This window comes from Oryza glaberrima, chromosome 10 (assembly GCF_000147395.1).
Source record: "Oryza glaberrima chromosome 10, OglaRS2, whole genome shotgun sequence".
Lineage (NCBI taxonomy): Eukaryota > Viridiplantae > Streptophyta > Magnoliopsida > Poales > Poaceae > Oryza > Oryza glaberrima.
In genome coordinates, this window is record NC_068335.1 from 625466 (window position 1) to 646537 (window position 21072).

At 43.4% G+C, this 21072-nt stretch overlaps 3 protein-coding genes and 1 non-coding gene across 4 annotated transcripts; 3 read left to right on the forward strand and 1 right to left on the reverse strand.

Moving 5' to 3' along the window:
• Positions 1 to 229: 229 nt before the first annotated feature.
• On the reverse strand, positions 230 to 368 carry LOC127753601 (small nucleolar RNA Z247). The gene has a single exon (XR_008012656.1). It is a non-coding gene; the product is annotated as a small nucleolar RNA Z247 (small nucleolar RNA).
• Positions 369 to 3306: 2938 nt separating this feature from the next.
• LOC127753419 (acyl transferase 15) lies at positions 3307 to 4611 on the forward strand. Its single transcript, XM_052278906.1, has one exon. It carries the CDS (start codon positions 3307 to 3309, stop codon positions 4609 to 4611), a length of 1305 nt encoding a protein of 434 aa, XP_052134866.1.
• Positions 4612 to 11468: 6857 nt separating this feature from the next.
• LOC127753464 (acyl transferase 15-like) lies at positions 11469 to 12812 on the forward strand. Its single transcript, XM_052278945.1, has one exon. It carries the CDS (start codon positions 11469 to 11471, stop codon positions 12810 to 12812), a length of 1344 nt encoding a protein of 447 aa, XP_052134905.1.
• A 1922-nt stretch (positions 12813 to 14734) lies between these two features.
• On the forward strand, positions 14735 to 17545 carry LOC127752591 (formin-like protein 7). The gene is made up of 6 exons (XM_052278002.1): positions 14735 to 14785; positions 14884 to 14980; positions 16712 to 16860; positions 16935 to 16994; positions 17065 to 17178; positions 17258 to 17545. Exons 1-6 carry the CDS (start codon positions 14735 to 14737, stop codon positions 17543 to 17545), a joined length of 759 nt encoding a protein of 252 aa, XP_052133962.1.
• The last annotated feature ends 3527 nt before the right edge of the window (positions 17546 to 21072 follow it).

Consider the following 21072-nt stretch of genomic DNA (forward strand, 5'->3'; position numbering starts at 1 on the left):
CACGGCTTGGAGTTGTTGTAGCGGCCGCCTCCATTGTAGCCGCGCCCGCGACCACCGCGATCCCCGCGAGCACCATTGCTGCTGAAGTTCCCGTGAGCTGCGCCATTGCTGCCGCCACGGTTGGAGGCGAAGCCGCCGATGCTGCCACCTTTTCCACCGCCGCCGCGCTTTGCGCTATTAGCGCAGGAATAGCCATGATTTGCTGCAATCTGTCGCAGCTTCCCTCTGGACTCGAAACTGAGAAGTTGTGAGTAAACTTCAAAAATTGAAACTGGTTCGTGTTTGCCTACCAGACTGGAGACCACCGGTTCGTAGTCATCATCAAGGCCGGCCAGAACATAGCCCATCAGTTCTTCATCGACGAGGGGCTTGCCGGCTGATGCCATCTCGTCAGCGAGTGTTTTCATCTTGCTGATGTAGTTCGATACGCTGAGGTCGTCTTTGCGCGTCGTAGAGAGCGCAAGCCGTGTGTTGAGGGCACGCGATCGCGACTAGGAGGACACCATCTCCGTGATTGCCCTCCACGCCTGCGCCGCCGTGTCCATTGTCACGACTTGCGTCAGGATCTCCTTTGACAAGGAGGAGAAGAGGTAGCCGAGGACTTGCTGGTCCGCAGCCAACCAGGCTTCGTACGCCAGGTTCATGGTTTCGGTGGCCCTGCCACCTTCCTTCTCCGTTGGAACCGTCACCATCTGGGATGGCGACTTGGTGGCACCGGTGAGATATCCTTCCATACGTGCGCCCCTGATCACGGTAAGGAAGTTGCTGTGGGTAAGTTTGTCTAGGATCGCTTGCCTAGAGAGGGGATTGGAGGTGGCACTACTGATGGAGGAAGCCATCGCCCATAGATGCAACCTCGGCGTGGCAGATAGGCTCTGATACCATATAGAAATTATGTAAGCATTATCACCTCGTCTCGAGGCCGCGTAATTGTATTTATATGAGTTGGGAATAGCTCCCAAACGTGGCTTACAAGAATGAGATCGGATCAGCCAGAGTTCGGTTGTAACAGCCCAACCTTATGTCAACCAATCCATATCACATGTGACATTTCATGTAACAAACTAATGGCTAAACATTATCTCTAACAATGCCCTCCCCTCCGCCAGATCCGATGGGAGGGGATACGGCGGTGGCCCGGCGGCGGCGGCCTCTCCCCACCTCCTCGTCGTGGCCTGTGAAGACCAGCTCTCCCCCCCTCTCTCCTCTCACCTCAGTGGCCACTAGCGTGGAGGTGGGCCACCGGATCTACCCACTTCTGCGATGTTGTCCTGCTGCTTCTACCTCCGGTGAGTACATGTGCCGACGCACATCCTCTTTCTCTTTCCATCCATCTCTTTCTACCCGCACCATTTCTTTCCCTTAACATTATCTTGATTTCTAGATTTGGAAGAAGCTTTTCTCTAGTAGATCCAACCGACGACGCGCACGGAGGGATGGAGGCGGAGCAATTTTTGAATTTTTTTTAACACTAATTTTGGATTTATTTTTTATGGCTGTGAAGCATCTGCTCGGCCCAAATTGAGTTGAGCTAGTTTTTTTTTTCAAATCATATACATCAAAGGTGCCGGTTCTTAAACTGACACCTTTGAGTCATTCTCATCAGTGCCGTCTCCATGGTGCTAGTTGGGAAATCCGGCACCGATGGGGGTTACCCAACCAGCACCAATAGCCTATTCTTTAGAAGTGCGAATATCACCATCAATACTGGTTTTATCTGTTAGAGAAGTCACTATGCCCGGTTTTACGGATAAGGAATATAAATAGGATTAAACTTATATCTGAGAGAGTTATATTGGCCTTTTTCCTTAGTAAAATGCCCAAAACAGAAAACCCTGGTCTTAACCTCTCATCCGTTACGCTAGCATCGCTCCTATTCCATAAAAAGATAAAAATGAAGAAAAAAGTTTAATCACTTCTAAATAACGATTATACCCGTTCAAACTTTTTTTTTACAATAATACACCTTCAAGTTTATACTGCCACTAACTAGAGTGGTAATATAAATAGATCTAAATCCTTCTATCAAATGAGATCGACGGTTTAGATTGCTTCTTACTACAGTACAGAGCATGAGCATCCTAGTGGGACTATAATTAAGTGAGGGTGTGAGATGGAGTCCAGGCGTTGATCCCAACGAGGAGGTTGCACGTATGCGCGGATATGCCTGGCTCATGAGCGAAGCTCGATTTAAACATTCCTGGCGTCCTAGCTCGGGAGATACGGGCCTGCCTCGCACGTGCATGCATGTGAGCTACTTGCAAATACCCCCGCCGTACTATAAAAAATTCAATCCTAACTACAAACCTGACTTGTTATGTTTGGACAGAATAGTAACAATACTCTCTCTATTCAAAAGTCTAACACCTATTTATTTTATTACCAAGATTAGAAAGTAATTAACTCATCCACCATATGAAAAAACTTATGAGCGTGCAATCCATAAGTAATAAAATGACTTCTCTTTTCCGATCAATAATTTAATTTAGCACATAGTGATTACAAATAAGATTTAGAGTTTGAAACATATCAAACAATTTTAGATTTCTGGATGGAGGAAATATATAATATACCTGCACGCGGGATGCGAGACAGCGACGAAATACCAAAGCTTGCCCTAATTAAATAAATAATTAATTCGACGAAGACTACGAACGACCAATGATATCTATTGGCCAACCATATGACACTGTGGAACTGCATATTGACCAGTATATATGAAAAGTCACGGAGGAGGCCAGCAGCCAGCAGCCAGCAGCCAGCAGGTATGTATGTATGTGTGTTTATAGCAAATCCGTTATATTATATGGGGCAACATATCATATGCACACAGACCCTCACGTGTACACACGTGCACACCAACTAAAAAATATCACCAAAAAATCTAGAAAAAATCATACACATACTTTTAATTGTATTACACCTAGAGTTAAAATCTTAACGTCAAATTTATTATATTTTAGCCGTAACGAAAAAAACAAAAAATCTGACAGTTTTAAGGTTGCAATTTTGTCAGAGTTTTATCTTTTTTGTTATTCACTATGTAGAATGAATTTGAAGATGCGACTTTGCACGTAGATGTAATACTATTGAAAGTATATGTATGAATTTTCCTAGAATTTTTTGTGATAATTTTTAGTTGGTGTACATGGTGTGTACACGCGAGGGCATGTGTGCATAGGATACGCTCCTATTATATGGTTGTAATCTCTATAGTACTAGATCTGTATGACAACTGTATTAATTATATGCTTACGTGATCCTAACTTATCAATGGTAGAACACCCAGACGGATATTAATTTAGAATGAGTATTGTGGTGAGCAAGTCAGCGCCGGTGGTCGTCCGGCCATCGGAGCCGGCCACATCGACGGCCGACAAGATCCTTCTGTCAACTTTGGACAAGCCTGTTGCCACGATACCAGTGACCGTGCTACTTGCGTTCGACCACCCCATCCATGACGCCACCGCGGAGACCATCAAGACGGCTCTCGCTCAATCACTCGTCCACTACTATCCTATCGCCGGCCGCATTTCCTGCGACAATGACGACGGCGGCGATTTCTATATCGACTGCACCGGCGAGGATCTCGGGGTCACGTTCGTGGCCGCGTCCGCCAACTGCACCATGGAGGAGCTCATGTGTCTCGTCGACGACCAGCCTCCCGACGACGAGACAGCGGTGGTGCAGCAGCTCGCCTTCAACTGCACGCCCGACGACCTTCATCACCGTCTGCTGTGGGTGCAGGTCACCACTCTCAACTGTGGAGGCTTCGTCGTCGGGGTGACATGGAGCCATGGCGTGGCTGACGGTCCCGGCATAGCACAGTTCATACAAGCCGTCGGCGAGCTCGCCCGTGGCCTGCCATCGCCGTCCGTCGTCCCGGTCAGGTTGGACGACAAGATCGCAACCCAAGCCGTACCTCCCTTCACCATGGCCGTTCATCGCTTCATATCCGGCCTCAAGCCAGTATCAAACCTCGACGTACGCAACGTCACCGTCTCATCTAGCCTTATCAACCACATCATCGTCGGAGCTCGTCGTCGTGCCACCGTGTTCGAGGCGGTCGCCGCCGTGCTCTGGCAGTGCCGTACACGGGTGGTGATGACGGATCCTGAGGCCCCCGCCGTGCTGCTCTTCGCGGTGAACGCACGCAAGTACCTCGGCGCCAAGGACGGCTACTACGGATGCTGCACCGCCATGCACATGGCCGTGTCCAAGTCCGGCACGGTGGCCAACGGCGACATCATGAAGTTGGTCGGCATCATACGCCGCGCCAAGGAGCAGATACCGGAGCAGCTGAAGGCAGACGACGGCGAGATGATGCTACGGACGATGGTAGGGGAGAAGCAGGTGAATGGATACGAGAGCCTGCTCTACTTGACATCCTGGCGAAACATCGGGTTCGAGGACGTCGATTTCGGCAGCGGGAAGACGGCGAGGGTGATGACCTACCCGCCGAGGATGCTGTCCATGATGCCCAGGATTGCGCCCATCTGCTTCATGCTCAAGGCCACAGAGGAAGGGGTCAGGGTCATGTCAGACTGTGTTACGGCTGACCACGCCGGTGCCTTCTATCAAGAAATAGCCAAGCTCAAAGCCACCACCTGATTATAACTATATATGCGAGCTATCTATACCTTCTTCAATATGCCAATTATGATTTATCTACAATAAAAATTTGAATATATATACCGTGCAAGAGCATGCATGAACAAGTAATTATATATGGGACTCTTCTACCTGTATCACTATTTCACTATACATTTATGGTTCTTTAATTTTTAGATATGGAAATTTATTACTGGCCACTGGGCTATCAAGTGCACGTAGCCTACATCTATATCTAATTAAACAATAGAGTAAAATGCATTAGCGGTCCTTAAACTTATAGGGTTGTGTCATATAGGTCCCTAAACTCTCAAAATGCATATCCAGGTCTAGAACTTGTCAAAGTGTATCATTTAGGTCCCAAATTAACACATCCCCTTTAGGATCCTACGTGGCGTTGATGTGACAATGCCACATGGACGTGACATGTCCTTTTCTTTTTTTTCTTCTTTTCTTTTTCTTTTACGTTTTCTTCTCATTCTTCTTTTTTTCCTTTTTTTCTACACGGGTCACAGAGAAAGGAGAAGAAAGGGAAAAAAAGAAGAAAAAAGAAAAAGAAAAAAAATTTAAATGGGACCCATTTGTCAGTCAAAATAATGCCAGCCATATCATGTCCGTGTGGCATGCCACATCAACGCCACGTAGGATCCTGAAGGGGTTGTGGCGATTTGGGACCTAGATGACACACTATGATAAGTTCTAGGACTTGAATATGCATTTTGAGAGTTTAGGGACCTAGATGACATACCCCTACATGTTTAAAGACCACCCGTACACTTTACTCAAAAAAATACATAAGGATTTCGCGACTACTTTCGTCCATCATCGTTATCATACGTATACGCGATGGGAAATTCTAGTGAAACGGACTCTGAGATGAGAAATTCTAGAGTTCGCTTATTTAGGATAGGCCTCGATTCCAAGCACGATACGATGAGGTTTTGCTTTGATTCTTCAAAAAATGGAAAGAGTATGAGATTAGAATCGAAACCCCTCAATCTCAATTTTGGATTATCTCCAAGGATGCCACCAGATTTCATGGTGGAGACGATTTTAGACATCGTCTTGAAGCTGTGGGAGTCTAGCTGGAGGTAGGAGACGAACCTGTAGCACTGGGACCCACGCGACAGTGAGAGGAGGAGCGAAGCGAGGACTATTAGACTTGTGGTTGCTTGATGGGCTTGGTGCGCTTAAGGGCCAGAGGCGGAGGGGAGGAGAAGGGAAGAAAGCGTGCCGGCTCAACTGCAGTTTGACAGAAGAAATGGGCTAAAAGTGGCCCAGAGAAAAAGAAGGGTTTTATTTAGATTTTTATTTAAATAAATGCTGAAATGATATTTGTATTATTAAAATTAACAATTGAACTCTGAAAATTCTGAAAAAATTTCAGATAGTGTAATTAATTATGGAGAATTTAATAAAAATTAAATCCAGCCATATTTTATTTGGGAAATTTTATTTCCCACATTTACATCACCGGAAAATTAATTGAACTTTAGGATAAATTCTACAAATAATTTATTAAATGATTTATAAATTTCTTAAACAAAAATCAAGGTGGACAGTCCATCCCGTTCTCAATTTGGATTAGGACGATACATACATATATCCTATACCCCACAAGAATCATGCATCATTCAAAATTTCTGTTGTCGCTGCTCATCAAAATAGAGGTCAGTGAGATCAATTCAATGAAAATGACTTGATGAAAATACGTTCTTGAGATCTGTGAACTCAATGATGTCATCTCTTTTCAAAGGAGATGTGCAACTAAGACGCAACATTACATGCAACTCCAATCGTTCGTCCGGGCGTTTTTGATTCAGCGTCTATCTGTTGACCGTGTGTTCATGTGTGTCCTTCCGTGGCAGTCTACCTACGTTTTCTGTGTTTCTGTGTTTCCTTTCATGGCAGTCCCAACGTTCCAAGCACGACTGCTTTATCAAGCCACTCCAAAACCAGATAGTACAGTGATGCTAGACCTACGTTTTCTGTGTTTCTGTGTTTCCTTTCATGGCAGTCCCAACGTTCCAAGCACGACTGCTTTATCAAGCCACTCCAAAACCAGATAGTACAGTGATGTTAGACCAAACACATCGCTAGACCTAACATATAGCCAGGTCAGTTTAGAATTCATTTTTAATTATTTTCTTCAACATCATATATATCCGTAATTGCGATTTTCTTATTTAGCAGGGATGAAAATGCAATTACAGACACACACACATATAGTTTCTTCGTATAAAGAAGATGGTGAATTTGAATTTTAATTAATTACATAATGTAAATATTTCTCAATATTTCCTCAATTTATTATATTTTCATCCCGTTGCAACGCATGGGCACTTTTCTAGTTTTTTAATACATGCCATAGCAGTACAAACAAAGATGAAGAAATATTAATCGTGAAGAAAGCATATAACTGAATAATACGAAGGCACATGGTTTCTATTATTGTACTTCCATCGATACATTGTGTAGAGATCCGATCCAGTCAAGTAATCTATTATTCTTTTAACAAATCGGCACGAGGCGGTGCCCATTCATTGAATATAGCACAAAAAAGTTTACATCTTCATATGGTTTAAACTCAAGCAAGCGCTTCTCTCTAGCGAGCGACCATGTTCTAGCTCTCTTCATTGTCTACCTCCCTCTTCAGATCTTGACCCTCATAGACCCTGTATCCCATTACCAGTAGAGAAAACCCATGAATACATCAACCTTTAGCTATGTATTTTTTAGTTGGTCCCAATACCACTCTTGAGATATGCCTATGTGGCATAGTCTGTTGGTGGTTTCTATAGGACTAGGATGTGTATTTGTGCGTTTATAAAGGAGAGTATGTGCGTGTGTATATGAACGCTCGTAACGTGTTTCCAGAACAAAAAAATTCATAGGAAAGCCACTCTCTCCATTTGTTTATATTTATTAAACCGAGCACTATTCATATTTAAACTGTGTTCATTTGTCTTTTCTGAAAGAAATTCTAAATCCTTAAATATGTAGATATCATATTATCCAAGAATATTACTACATGCTTAAGTATTAATTTTTTTTATCATTATGCTCTAATCATTTTTTTGCGAAGACTCTAACCATTTTAAAATTACGGTTACAATAGTATGGATCAATGGTGACAGTTATATTAAACGGAGGGAGTAGGGAGTACCATATAATAGCCTACTCAACCAGGCAAAATTAATGGGCAAACCGATCAAAGCTATGCCAAACAAAAGAAATAAGTCCACTTTTTTATGGGCTTCATCTACCTACGGTATTTATAAAGTACAGAGGACGTTGATACTAGGATATATGCGAGATTGTATCTAGACAAGGAAAAGGGTTTATACTGGTTCAGACCCTCTAAAAAGAGTAATAGCTCTAACACAGTTTATACGTATATCTAGGAAAAGACTACAATGATTACAAATGAGGAGAATAGACTAGCTAAGGCAATCCGTCGATTAGAACTCACCGAGTACGACTTAGCGAGAGCTTATCAGCAAATAGGGCTTCGGTTTCCTCTGGATTGTCTCTTGATGTGGTTGGTGGTTATGGCTCGTAATTCAATGATCTCTATCCTCATAAGGGCTTTATATTTGTATCGATAATTGATTTTCCTCCAATTAGAACCGATGATTGACTTTTAATTTTTCTACAAGTAGGACTCGGAGACCCTAAATAGAAAACTAACCATGGGAACCTTGTGTTTTTTGAATAGGACTTTAGAGCCTTCCACCCAGCGAAGACAGTTTCCGTCCAGAATCATCAATTTTATTACTGTTTCCAAGGACATCTTCCCGTATAATATTAGGTTTGGTATTAACATACAACAAAAACCCACATATAGGAGATATGCCTTATATATAATCCTGCCAATTTGACTCCTTTAAATATAGGTCCTATCTGATTCGTATCCCTCAACTGCAATACTGGATATCTGGAACCCCCCCCCCCCAAAAAAAAAAACTGTTATAACCCATGTAATTTAACTCACAAGACAATATTGATGGTGGTATTTGTAGATGGCGTCCACATGGCAACCAGGTCATCAACGAAATTAAAAGATTGATGTGGGACCTACATGCAAGTTACTCTTATTTAGTCATCTTCTTCCTCCACCACTCCTCTCTCTGATCGAGCTGGCGGCGATGGATACACACATTGACTACGGCATTGGGCCTAACGCGATTTCTCGCCGACCTCGCTGTCACACTCGAAGTGCTCAAGAAATCCTCTCACCGACCTTGTTGTCAGCCTCTTACTCCTTTCCATTCAAGTTATCCATTCATTAATTAACACACACAAATATATTTTAAGTTACAAAACACAATTACATATCAACAGTTAGGGCAACAGCAATGTTACTTGCCCAACTTGGTAATAGTGTGTCAGTAGTGTGGGCCAGGGCTACAGGTAGCAGTAAGCAATCATGCACTCCACAATGTATCAGCATATCAGTGGGAAACAAGGTAGGGCCAGCTTTAGAAAAAATCATGGATGGCAGTCTCTAGCCGTGACTTATTTCCATAACTTTTGTTAGAAAAACTGGCATAGTTTAATTCCTGTTACCCGGTTGTAGTCGTGTTACCGGGCTGCATCTACTTACTAGTCTCACAATGGTTGCTACCGAGTAAGAAGAGGGCATTTAATGCTTATTACCTGCTGAAATGCTACATTGTGGATGCCCTTAGAGCTAGTATAATAGTATAGCCCACTAATAGCTCCAATTCATCTATAGCTAATCTAATAGTCAATTTATACAATAGTTGCTTAATATACTATTAATATATGGTCCCACCTATCATACACACAGTGTGTCTTGGAGTTTGTACTGCAGCTGGCTATAGATCTATAGCCCGCTACTCTTCTCTCTCATCGTTTATCTCATTAAAATATGTTTACAGCTGGCTAAGAGCCTGCTATTGTACCTGCTCTTAGGATCGGTTTGAAGCCCTTAGAGTTATAAAATAGCACCATAAAAGGGCTTATGGCTCATTCGTCTTTACGTTGCTTCACTTTCTCTCTGCGGACAGCCACGGCGGGTTAATATTGCTATGATGCTTTTGTTCATTTGGTGGCATCCACCTTCCTTGTGATGACTCGTCTCTGATTGCCATTGCAGGTTGCACATAATATGCTCATAGTGTGGCGACGTACGTGATGATTAACATCAACAGTAGAGAGGGTATTAATTAATTTGGACGTAATACCGTTATGGTGTTAATATGTATACCTATAATAAAACCATATTTAATATTGGAGCGCTAGTAGATAAGAATTAAACTATTTGAAAGTTAGCTATAGCAAGTCTGCGTGAAGAACGTGCATGTTTTCTTATTAGAGAGCTCAAGCATAAACCAATATATAACGAATGATGTTTATTCCTTGCAGGCACGGCCACTCTCCTAGCCCATACTACCAATTAATATTTGATGGGACAGTCTCTAGTCATGCATTATTTGATTACTAAAGAAACTTTGTAGAGAGGAAGTTATAAGAAACTTTTTGCTTCTACTTAAATGTAAAATTGAATCTATAGTAAGGAAAATTCTCGATTTTAGTTTTATTGCATCAAAAGTTTATAATTCACCATATAATAGCATCTAACGTACTTTCCCTCAGCTATACTTCCAAGTCACTTCCGTCTCTTCCAACCTGATTTGCTATCTGTTGGGAATCACTTCCTAGCTAGATAGACTCGCACACACTCCTGATAAACACACACACATTTAGAGGCAAAGAACAGTGGAGTTTGGTGCTACACAAACGCAGCGTTTTTCTCTTTTTTACTCAATTAACCAAGATGCTAAGTACATGCTTAAATAGACAAAGTTAGAGGCCAAAACGTGCGCCACTAGCAGCCGCATGCTACTCTTAGCCACACGACTAGATCATCCATGCACACCTAGTAATTAACTAAGATCCTAATGGCCCGGCTATTATGCTAATGACTCTACTAACCAGCCACTATTTGTGTGCTCCCGCAGCATCTCACATACCCGGCCGTCTCGCACGGCTCTTGGGCCTACTCGTATACGGATCTCGCGTACTACTACTATAGCTTCTTCGGGTACCTTATCCTATCCTGCTACCTATACATTTATTTGCTACATGCGACCAAATTAAGCAAACATGATTATGCACTAATAACAAGATTATTTCTAACACTATCTTATTTGACCTATGTTAACTCAGCTACCCACTTAGAATGACATTCTAAATTTGTCATCCATTATCTTCTAACAAAATCGATATGCCCCCTACCCTATGTGTATATCGTCAAACTCATTCTGTGTCACATGTACTTATATATGGATATCCATCTCTCGGTGAACCGGTGACAGTCTTCTTTGGCACGTGGCGTGCATATGTGGAGGAGAGAGATAATAGGTACTAACTCTTATGTAAGAGTTACCTCTACCTATACTAGATAAGTGAGAAGAAAAGAAAGGACTATGATAAAAATAAAGAAAACCTTATAGCTAAGCCATTTTACAAGTTGACTAATATTATTTTCAGATGAGCTTATAGCTAGTATTTAGCTCTACTATTAAACTTGCTCTTACGTATTACTCTTTTCCATTAAAGCCATTCATTTATTGATTGACAGATATGCAAACATATTTTAAATTAAGAAATAACTGTATGTTAACGGTTAGGATGGATATGAAGACCTTAAAAGGGCTCATAGCTCATCAGTCTTGACATTGCTTTGATCACTTTTGTCTCGTCAATTCCATAGAGGTAACCAGTGCTATGATGCTTTTGTTTAAGGATTGTATGGTTGTATACATGATCTGTAATTGCTTGTCCTAACTTATTCTCAGAGCGAGCTAGAGCCTAGACATAGAGAAAGTATGAGCATTGTGGTGAGCAAGTCGGCGCCGGTGGTCGTCCGGCCATCGCAGCCGCCGGTGAAGACTACTTCCGGCAGCAAGATCGTTCTGTCGCCTATGGACAAGCCTAGTTCCATGATGCCAACCACAGTGCTACTTGCGTTCGACCATCCCATCATCCAATCAGACTGCACGGCGGAGACCATCAAGAGAGGTCTCGCTCAAGCGCTCGTCCCCTACTATCCTATCGCCGGCCGCCTTTCCTGCGACGACGACGGCGATTTCTACATCGACTGCACCGGCGAGGAGCTCGGAGTCACGTTCGTGGCGGCGTCCGCCAACTGCACCATGGAGGAGCTCATGTGTTGCGTCGACGACCAGCCTCCCGACGCCGAGACGGCGGTGGTGCAGCAGCTCGCCTTCAACTGCACGCCCGACGACCTTCATCACCGTCTGCTGTGGATGCAGGTCACCACACTCTCCTGTGGAGGCTTCGTAGTCGGGGTGACATGGAACCATGGCCTGGCTGACGGCTTCGGCATGGCACAGTTCATACAAGCCGTCGGCGAGCTCACCCGTGGCCTGCCATCGCCGTCCGTCGTCCCGGTCAGGTTAGACGACGACAACAACGCCACCCAGGCCATACCTCCCTTCGCCATGGCCGTTTATCAGTTTATGTCCAGATCCAGCCACAAGGCATCCATCGACCACACCTTCAACAACATCACCGTCCCGTCGAGCTTGATCGACCACATCCGATTCCGAGGACGACGAACCAACGACGACGTCACCGTGTTCGAGGCTGTCGCCGCCGTGCTTTGGCAGTGCCGTACCCGGGCGGTGATGAAAAATCCGGAGGCCCCCGCCGTACTGCTCTTCGCGGTGAATGCGCGAAAGTATCTCGGAGCCAAGGACGGGTACTACGGAAACTGCAGCACGATGCACGTGGCCGTGGCGAAGAGCGGCGCGGTGGCGAACGCCGACATCAACGACATTGTAGACATCATACGGCGCGCCAAGGAGCGGATACCGGAGCAGCTCAAGATGACCGGCGGCAGCGACATGACGATGCTACGGGAGCTCGCCGATGACCATCGTCTGGATGGATATGAGAGCCTGCTCTACTTGACATCATGGCGAAACATCGGATTCGAAGATGTTGACTTCGGCAGCGGGAAGACGGCGAGGGTGATGACCTACCCGCAGAGGGTGGTGCTCTCCATGTCGATGATGGTAAAGGCTATGCCGATCTGCGTCATGCTCAAGGCAACAGAGCAAGGGGCTAGGGTGATGTCAGCGTGTGTTACAGCTCACCACGTCGATGCATTCCATGACGAAATCGCTAAGCTCAACGCCACCGCCTGATTAATAAACTATGCGAAGCATTTCCCTAAATGAATAAAATTGGTCAAACCCCTACTACTGTTATTATGATTATATCCCTTCTTCAATTTGTGATATTTAATTATCTACAGAAAAATTTAAATGTATCATGCACGCATCGGCAATTTATATGGTGTTGACAGAAAACACGAGGCCTGAAAGATCTGCTTAACTCCAGTGCAGGTCCAAAACTCGCCTTCGAATATGTGAGCGTGCCAGTCGATTTGATCCTACAATCAACAAGAAACGAAGACAAAAAAAACCGTAATTAAATCTATAAATGATAGCCGATCGGCTGGGTACCGATGACATATCATTTATTTTAGGCCGATGTCATGTGTGCATCGATCAGCAGTCATGAATAATTAAGGAAGAACTAAACCTACTCGATCGGCTGTAGACATTAACAATATATAATTCTTATGTCGATATATACTTAAATCAAGTGATTGGGATAGATCGGTCGCCATGTCGAGACAATATAAATCACTTAGATCGAAATATAAATCAACAACAAAACTATATACGTTAATAGCGTAGCCGATTAGATAGATCTAGCATGTATCGGCTAATACTCCGATACCACTCTATATTAAGATATTAAAGCAAATAGAATATATCAGACAGAAGCATAATATACTTAAATGCAACAAGATCTTAACATACAGGGCAGATTTAACATGTCAATCAAGCATATAGGATAACTATAGTTAAATCAGGTAAGATCGGCTGAAACTCCGATGCTATACTAATCGGCAACCAGGAAGCAGGCTAGAGATTGATATTCTAAGCACGTCTTGATAGATCAAACTCAACTGATGCAGTATTAAGTGTGAAAAGAAGAACAATATCTAGACAATTAAGCCACTGGATGTTTCATAGAGTGCTAAGTATCTTGTACAATCCAAGCTAACACCGCTATTTAACCTAATCGGCTGCCTTCTACTAACAGATGTTAGCCGATTGTAGGTTAGATGACGATATTACCGAAGATTATACAAGATATATGATAACTTGACGAATTACATAAACAAGATTAGAGTATCATAGAGATGGAAGCACTAATCCCGAGAACACAAGCTACCATAACAAGTTTTACCTCTTGTTGAAGATCGAAACCGATGCAGCTCAACCCGAAAGCAAGAACTCGTCGAAACAAAACGAAAGTAAAAGGGTGGCGATGCGCCAAAATTGTATTGAATGTGTGTGTTAGATTAATTACATGGAGCTCGGGGTCTATTTATACCCGAGAATTACAAGATATGTCCATATCGGACACGACTATTATCTCTAACAAACTCTAAGATACCACAAGTCTTTGCCGCAGACTTTTGCCCACATTTATCTCTAAGAAATTTACATAAAATATCCTAACTAATAGATATAATTGCCTTTTCAGGACTCTATCCATGCGTGGCAATCATCTTGAAGCATATCAACTCAACCCGATGATGTACACCGAGTCGTATTCTTGGAATCGGCTGTATCGGCTAGCCCTGTCTGACTCGAACTCTGCCGATCCTGACCGTAGCCAATCCAGACTCTAGCCGATTCTTACTCTGTTTTCGCGACAGCCCTTATCTTCGATTCCGCTTCGATCTAATCTCCTTCTCCGATGCTGATATTACCAAATTTGGTCATTAACACAGCCTCCCAAGTCCGGGAGATTTGGTAATGTTCCGGATTTGCCGCATATCAACTCCGAGTAAGTTTCGCACTCCGCCGTTTTCTAACCGTTACTCCAACTCTTTAAATACTAACCGTTGTCCTTGAGAAATCTCACACCGTTATTTCCGCCTTCACCGCTCAAGCGAAACTTTATCCTCTCTCTCTCCGGCGATTCCTCCGACGCATAAGGCGATCCCCAGGCGACTTCATCCCCGACCAGATTTCCGCCCTCGGCGATGTCGACCTCCGCCAATCCGTCCGCCGCACCATTGGCTGAGTATGCAGAGGTAAGTACCCATCAGCTAGATCTCTTTCTTTCACAGCAGATTGATTTTCTCTCGCCTTATCCTGTATTCTTCTTCTCTATCCCTACTTGCATCTGTAGCATCTGTCCAATCTGGTTGCAATTCCAAGTCTGTCACACGAGAACCACTATTTTCTTGGTCCAGTCGGCAGTCTTGATCCTACTGAATTCATCAATGGTGAAACCAATAGGATTCCTTTCAAATTGGCCAACCCAGATCTAGGTCACTGGAAAAATACCTTTAAATCTTGGCCATCTCTAGAGAAAACCTCACCCGAGAAGAGCTGGATCACATGGTTCAAACGCTTATCGGCCAGTAAAAGAGTTCATTGGGATGAAATTGGAATCGGCCAAGCACTCGACCTTACCATAGCCAACTCAGCTAAGGACGAACCCCTAATGGCAGCTGCCACTTATTTCTGGTTCAACACCATCAACGCCTTCCTATTCAACCAAGAGCTGATGACCCCAACTCTCATGGATATCATCATGATCATAGGTCTAGATATCACCTCATCGGCTAACCCTATGAGCTTGAACACAAAAAACCAATATGACTTCAAGACTAAGAGCATAGGCGGCTGGTTAGGCTATGTAGCAGCATACATGGGCCAGGGTCCGGTCACCCCCCGAGAACATGTGGCTTTCTTGCTGATGTGGCTAGAGAAATTCCTCTTCTGTGGATCAAGCTGTGGCCCTACAACCAATTGGCAGTCTGTAGCCGAAGCCTTAGAAACAAAGACACAATTCCCTTTAGGCAAAATCCTCCTCGGCTACTTGTACCAAATGCTAAATAATGCATCGGCTAAGTTAGCCGTCGGCTCAGTAGTCGGAGCGGGTGGACTATGGTGGCTACTGCAATCCTGGTTGAATTTAGTAGTCATGAAGTTTGTCAATCGGCCATCTGTAACAGAAGCTGAATTCCCAAGACTGGAGCCGATTAAAGACAGTGACGGAGAAGAACGCACTCATCGGAGATGCACCTCCTTCGGAGAATATGCCTCCACACCAACCGATGCAGGAGCAAAGCTATCAGCCGAACTGCTCAAAGATTGGTTTTGCAGCTTTTATGAAGGATTCCAGAACGAAGCTCGAGTCTGGTTCCTCTATGAAGATTCAACGCTTTTGGAAAATCCTTTGGACTTTAGATTCGAAGACATCAACCATGACAGATATCAGAAACCCAGAGAAATTTTCTCAACTGCAATCAGCCCATGTATCCTTCCTGTCGGCATTCATCAAGGAAGAAACACTCACGTCTCATATGAATTTTATCATCCAATGAGCTCCGCTAGGCAGTTTGGAATGGGCCAACTTCCAATCGGCTTATTTTTTGCCGATAAGATCCAATGCCGAGAGGAAATCTCATCTACCTTAATGATGAATCAGCTGCTTAATATTCAAGGACCTCCATTGGGCAGCATTGAAAATATAGAGTTGGCAAGATTCAGGAGTAGAAACTTCGACAGATGGTGGGGTGAATGGAAGCTGCATCTTTTCCATCAACCGGCTTCAATGTACATGACAGACCTATTTCTAGAAATTGTTCCTTAGCTATGTCTTTATTTTATTAATCGTATGTGAACAATTATCAGCCGATTCATCACTTGATTAATCTAATCCTCTGTTTTATAGACAACAGAATCTTCTCCCCCACACTAGAGCAATAGTGGCAAAGATATCGAATATGCCCTAGGAATAATTCCAAATGGAGATGGACCATCTCCTCCATTCATCGGCTATGATGCCCCCAAGACTTCGGCTCTTCTCCAAGGCTTAATCAGGGAACCAGCCGATGCAGGCAAGAAAAGAAAAACCAGATCATCGACTATGGACACATCAGCTCCAGCTCTCAAGAAAAAAATCAAATTAAAGAAAACCAAGCCAGTTGATGATCTGCCTGCCCTAGATCCATCTATCGAACAAGTGCTAGATGAAGAAGAGATTGAAGAGGACATTGATCAGGCTGCAGCCGAAATGAGCGATACAGAGAGAACACCATCGGCTTCACCCGAGCAGACTCCTCCAACTCCTTCTGCCCCAACTCATTTTTCGAGAGTAAGCATCTCTCTTCGATTTCCTCTGTAACTACTTTACCTTTCAGCCGATTACTCATAGATGTATAATCACAGAAGAAGAAAACTGCCGTGAGGAAGAAATCGGCAGCACCAACTCTCAAACCGGCTCCACCAGTAAGATATTCTGAGTCTTCTCATTAACTATTATCGGCCGGAATTATGTCTAACATTTATCTTTTTATAGCCTCCTCCTCCTCCTTCACCTCTTGTGCAGCGAGAATCAAGCAACCGTACTCCATCGGCTGCAGACAGTCACAACGTCGAAGAGGAAGAACAATCAGCTGCTCCTGTTATTCCAGTAAGTTTTTGTTGATACAAATCTGAGATCAGCCAATCATGTTTTGATCCTTAACCATCCATAATATTATCTCTTGCAGGTCTTAGCCGATCTGTTTTCTTTCGACATCAAGGATTATCTCGATGAAATAGAGGAAGACACCACCAGTAAAGCTGTAGCTCCTCTGTCTGATGATGTGAAGAGAATGCTCGAGGATATCTCTCATCGGCTAGAAGCATCATTAGACAACTTAGTGACCAACTGTGGCTCGATCCGGGCCAGGTTCACAGATATCCAAGCTCTACTCCCGGATGAACTAACCGATGCCAGGTTCACAGATACCTTGAGCAACACCAATTCAAGCTGGAGAAGGCCAAGCAGAGATTAGCCGATCGCCGGGAACGCAAAAACATCGAAGCTACAATCCAGCACAATCAGCAGCTTATGCACGAAGAGAAGTCCAAGCTTGATCAGCAGTCTGAGGGCCCGATCAAGTCAAATATTGATCGGCTTGAAGCTCGTAAGATTGATCTCATGGCACAACTTCAAGAATGCAACACCGAGCTGGATATGGAGCACAAGAAGTTAGCCAATCTCCCGCAAGCTATCGAAGAACAGAAGGCGAGGCTGAAATCGGCTATCAAGAATATCGCTGATATGATCAAGTCCTTGAAAGTCATGCCTGGAACCGATGCTCAAGATGCCCAAGCCATAGAAGAAGTAGAACAAATTAGGCAGAGGGCTATATCGGCTATCCAACGATATTTGTCTTAGTGATATTCTGTATAATAGACCTCAAGAAATTTTTTGTACTCGGCTAAGATACCCTAGTGCTATTATTCAACTTGTCTTGATAATCCTTTGTGCCGATTAACATAACTGCCAAATATGCTAAAAAATTTGCAATTTTCCATGTATGTGCCCCCCTAATTTTACAATGTCAAAAACATTGATAAAATTATAAAAACGACTAAGGGCGATATAACCATATCGACCATTGCACATCGGCAAACCACAACCGATTACAATATGAAAAGAACTAAGGGCGATATAACCATATCGGTCATCTCAAGGCGATGTAAACACATAGGCTATCATGCATCAGCAACATCAGCCGATCATGCGTTAACCCAAACACTTGGGTAATATTTCTTCAAGTATTTGCCATTTAGTGCTCTGCCATAAACTTCTCCATCGAGCCCCTGCAACATGTAAGCCCCCATAGATACCACCTTATGAATTTGGAACGGTCCTTCCCAATTCGGTGACCATTTGCCGAATTTGCTATCCCGAGTCCCAATCGGCAAAATCAACTTCCATACAAGTTCACCTTCCGAAAAATCTTTGGGCACTACTTTCTTGTTATAATGCCAAGCAACTCGCTCCTTATCCTTGGTAACCTTTGCAAGGGCTCGTAACCATGATTGAACCAGATCCTCCCTCTCATTGGCCATAAGGTTGTAATACTCATCGGCTGTTAAATCATTTTGCAATTCCGTTCTTCTAGAGCCGATTCTAACTTCCCATGGCAAAACAGCTTCATGTCCATAAACAAGTTTATAAGGAGGAACCTGTGTCGATCCATGACAAGCCATCCGATAAGACCACAATGCTTCGGCTAAACGAGTATGCCATTGCCGAGGATAATCAGAAATCTTCCTCTTAATCAACTTGATCAAGCTCTTGTTAGATGCCTCGGCCTGCCCATTAGCTTGTGCATAATACGGTGAAGAATTCAACAATTTGATTCCCATGCTATCGGCAAACTGAACAAACTCATCAGACACGAAAATTGAACTTTGGTCAGTCGTAACAGTTTGAGGGATACCAAATCGATAGATTATATGCTCTTGAACAAACTGTATAGCATCCCAGAATCAACTTTCTTCAAAGGAATCGCCTCTACCTACTTGGTAAAATAATCGGTTGCCACCAATATAAACTTATGCCCTTTACTCGGCGGTGGATTAATCATGCCGATCATATCAATTCCCCAACCTCTAAACGGCCATGGTTTAATAATAGGATTCATAGCCGATGCCGGCGCTCTCTGGATCGCTCCAAATTTCTGACAATCTTGACAACCTTTATAATATTTGAAACAATCCTCCAGCATCGTCGGCCAAAAGTATCCAGCACGTCGAAGCAGCCACTTCATTTTATGAGCCGATTGACGAGTGCCACATATCCCTTCATGAACTTCACTGATTACAACTTTTGCCTGATCGGCACTCAAACATTTAAGCAACACCCCATCAATCGTCCGATAATAAAGCTCATCGTCCAACAATGTATACTTCAACGCTTTATATCTTAACTTCCAAGAAGCCGATTGAGATGGATCCCGTAAATACCGATAGACATCATATCTCCAATCATCGGCTGTTATGACAGCAACTTCAATCTGAACATCTTTGATCATCGGCTTATATCCCGATGCCCCTTGGGCTAAATCATTAGCTTCAATATTCTGCTCTCGAGATACATGCTTCAAAGTTACTAGCCGTAATTCCTTCATCAGTTCTTGGCACTTGTCATTATAAACTATCAATGTATCATTCTTGCATTCATATTCTGCTGCCAATTGACTGATCACCAACAAAGAATCCCCCATGATTTCAATAGTATCGGCTTCAACTTCCTTGAGTAACTGCAACCCCTTAAGAACTGCCTCATACTCTGCTTGATTATTAGTTACATAAGGTTTAATAGTATAGGCAAACTCAAAGCATGCCCCCCGAGGGGAGATTATAACTAAGCCGATACCACAACCATGAGTACAGACTGACCCATCAAAAAATAAAGTCCATGGCACAACCTCAACCAAGCCGATAGAATCATCACGATGGTCAACAATAAAATCAGCTATAGCTTGTCCTTTGATCGCCTTCGGTGACTCATACCGAAGATCAAACTCAGTCAATGAAAATATCCACTTTCCAATCCTTCCTTTCAGAATAGGAGCCGATAACATATACTTGACAACATCGGCCTTGCATATGACAGTACATTCATTGGACAGTAGATAATGTCTTAACCTCGTACATCAAAAATATAAACACAAGCATAACTCCTCCACAGGGGAATATCTAGTCTCTGCATCCAAGAGCCGACGACTTAAATAGAACACAACCCTCTCTTTTCCTTCAAGCTCCTGAATGAAGACCGAGCCGATTGACTTATCACTGGCCGATAAATATAACCGAAAAGGTATTCCTTTCTGTGGAGGAATCAAAACTAGAGGGGAACTCAAATATTCCTTAATATTATCCAAAGCCTTCTGTTGTTCTGCCCCCCAAGTAAATTGCTGATCGGCCTTCAATCTCAATAATGGTGTAAAAGGTTCTAACCTTCCAGACAAATTAGAAATAAACCTTCGAACAAAATTAATTTTGCCGATCATCTCCTGCAATTCTGTGTTGTCCTCCGGAGGTTTAATCTTCTTGATCGCATTGATACTTCTCTGAGTTATTTCAATCCCCCTCTCATGAACAAGAAATCCCAAGAACTGGCCAGCCGATACGCCAAAAGCACACTTTGTCGGATTCATCTTCAAGCCATATTTCCTGGTCCTCTCGAAAACCTTTCTTAAATCGGCTATGTGGTCCTCTATTTCTTTAGACTTAACAACCACATCATCAATGTAGACTTCAACCAACCAGCCGATTAAATCATGATATATATAATTCATAGCTCTTTGGTACGTAGCTCCAGCACTCTTTAAGACGAAAGTCATTACAACCCACTCAAACAAGCCGATTGCACCAGGACACCTGTAAGCCGTCTTATGGATATCTTCTTCAGCCATAAAGATTTGATTATATCCCGCGTTTCCATCCATAAAACTTAATATCTTATGTCCTGAAGCAGTATCAACCAACTAATCGGCCACTGGCATTGGATATTCGTCCTTTG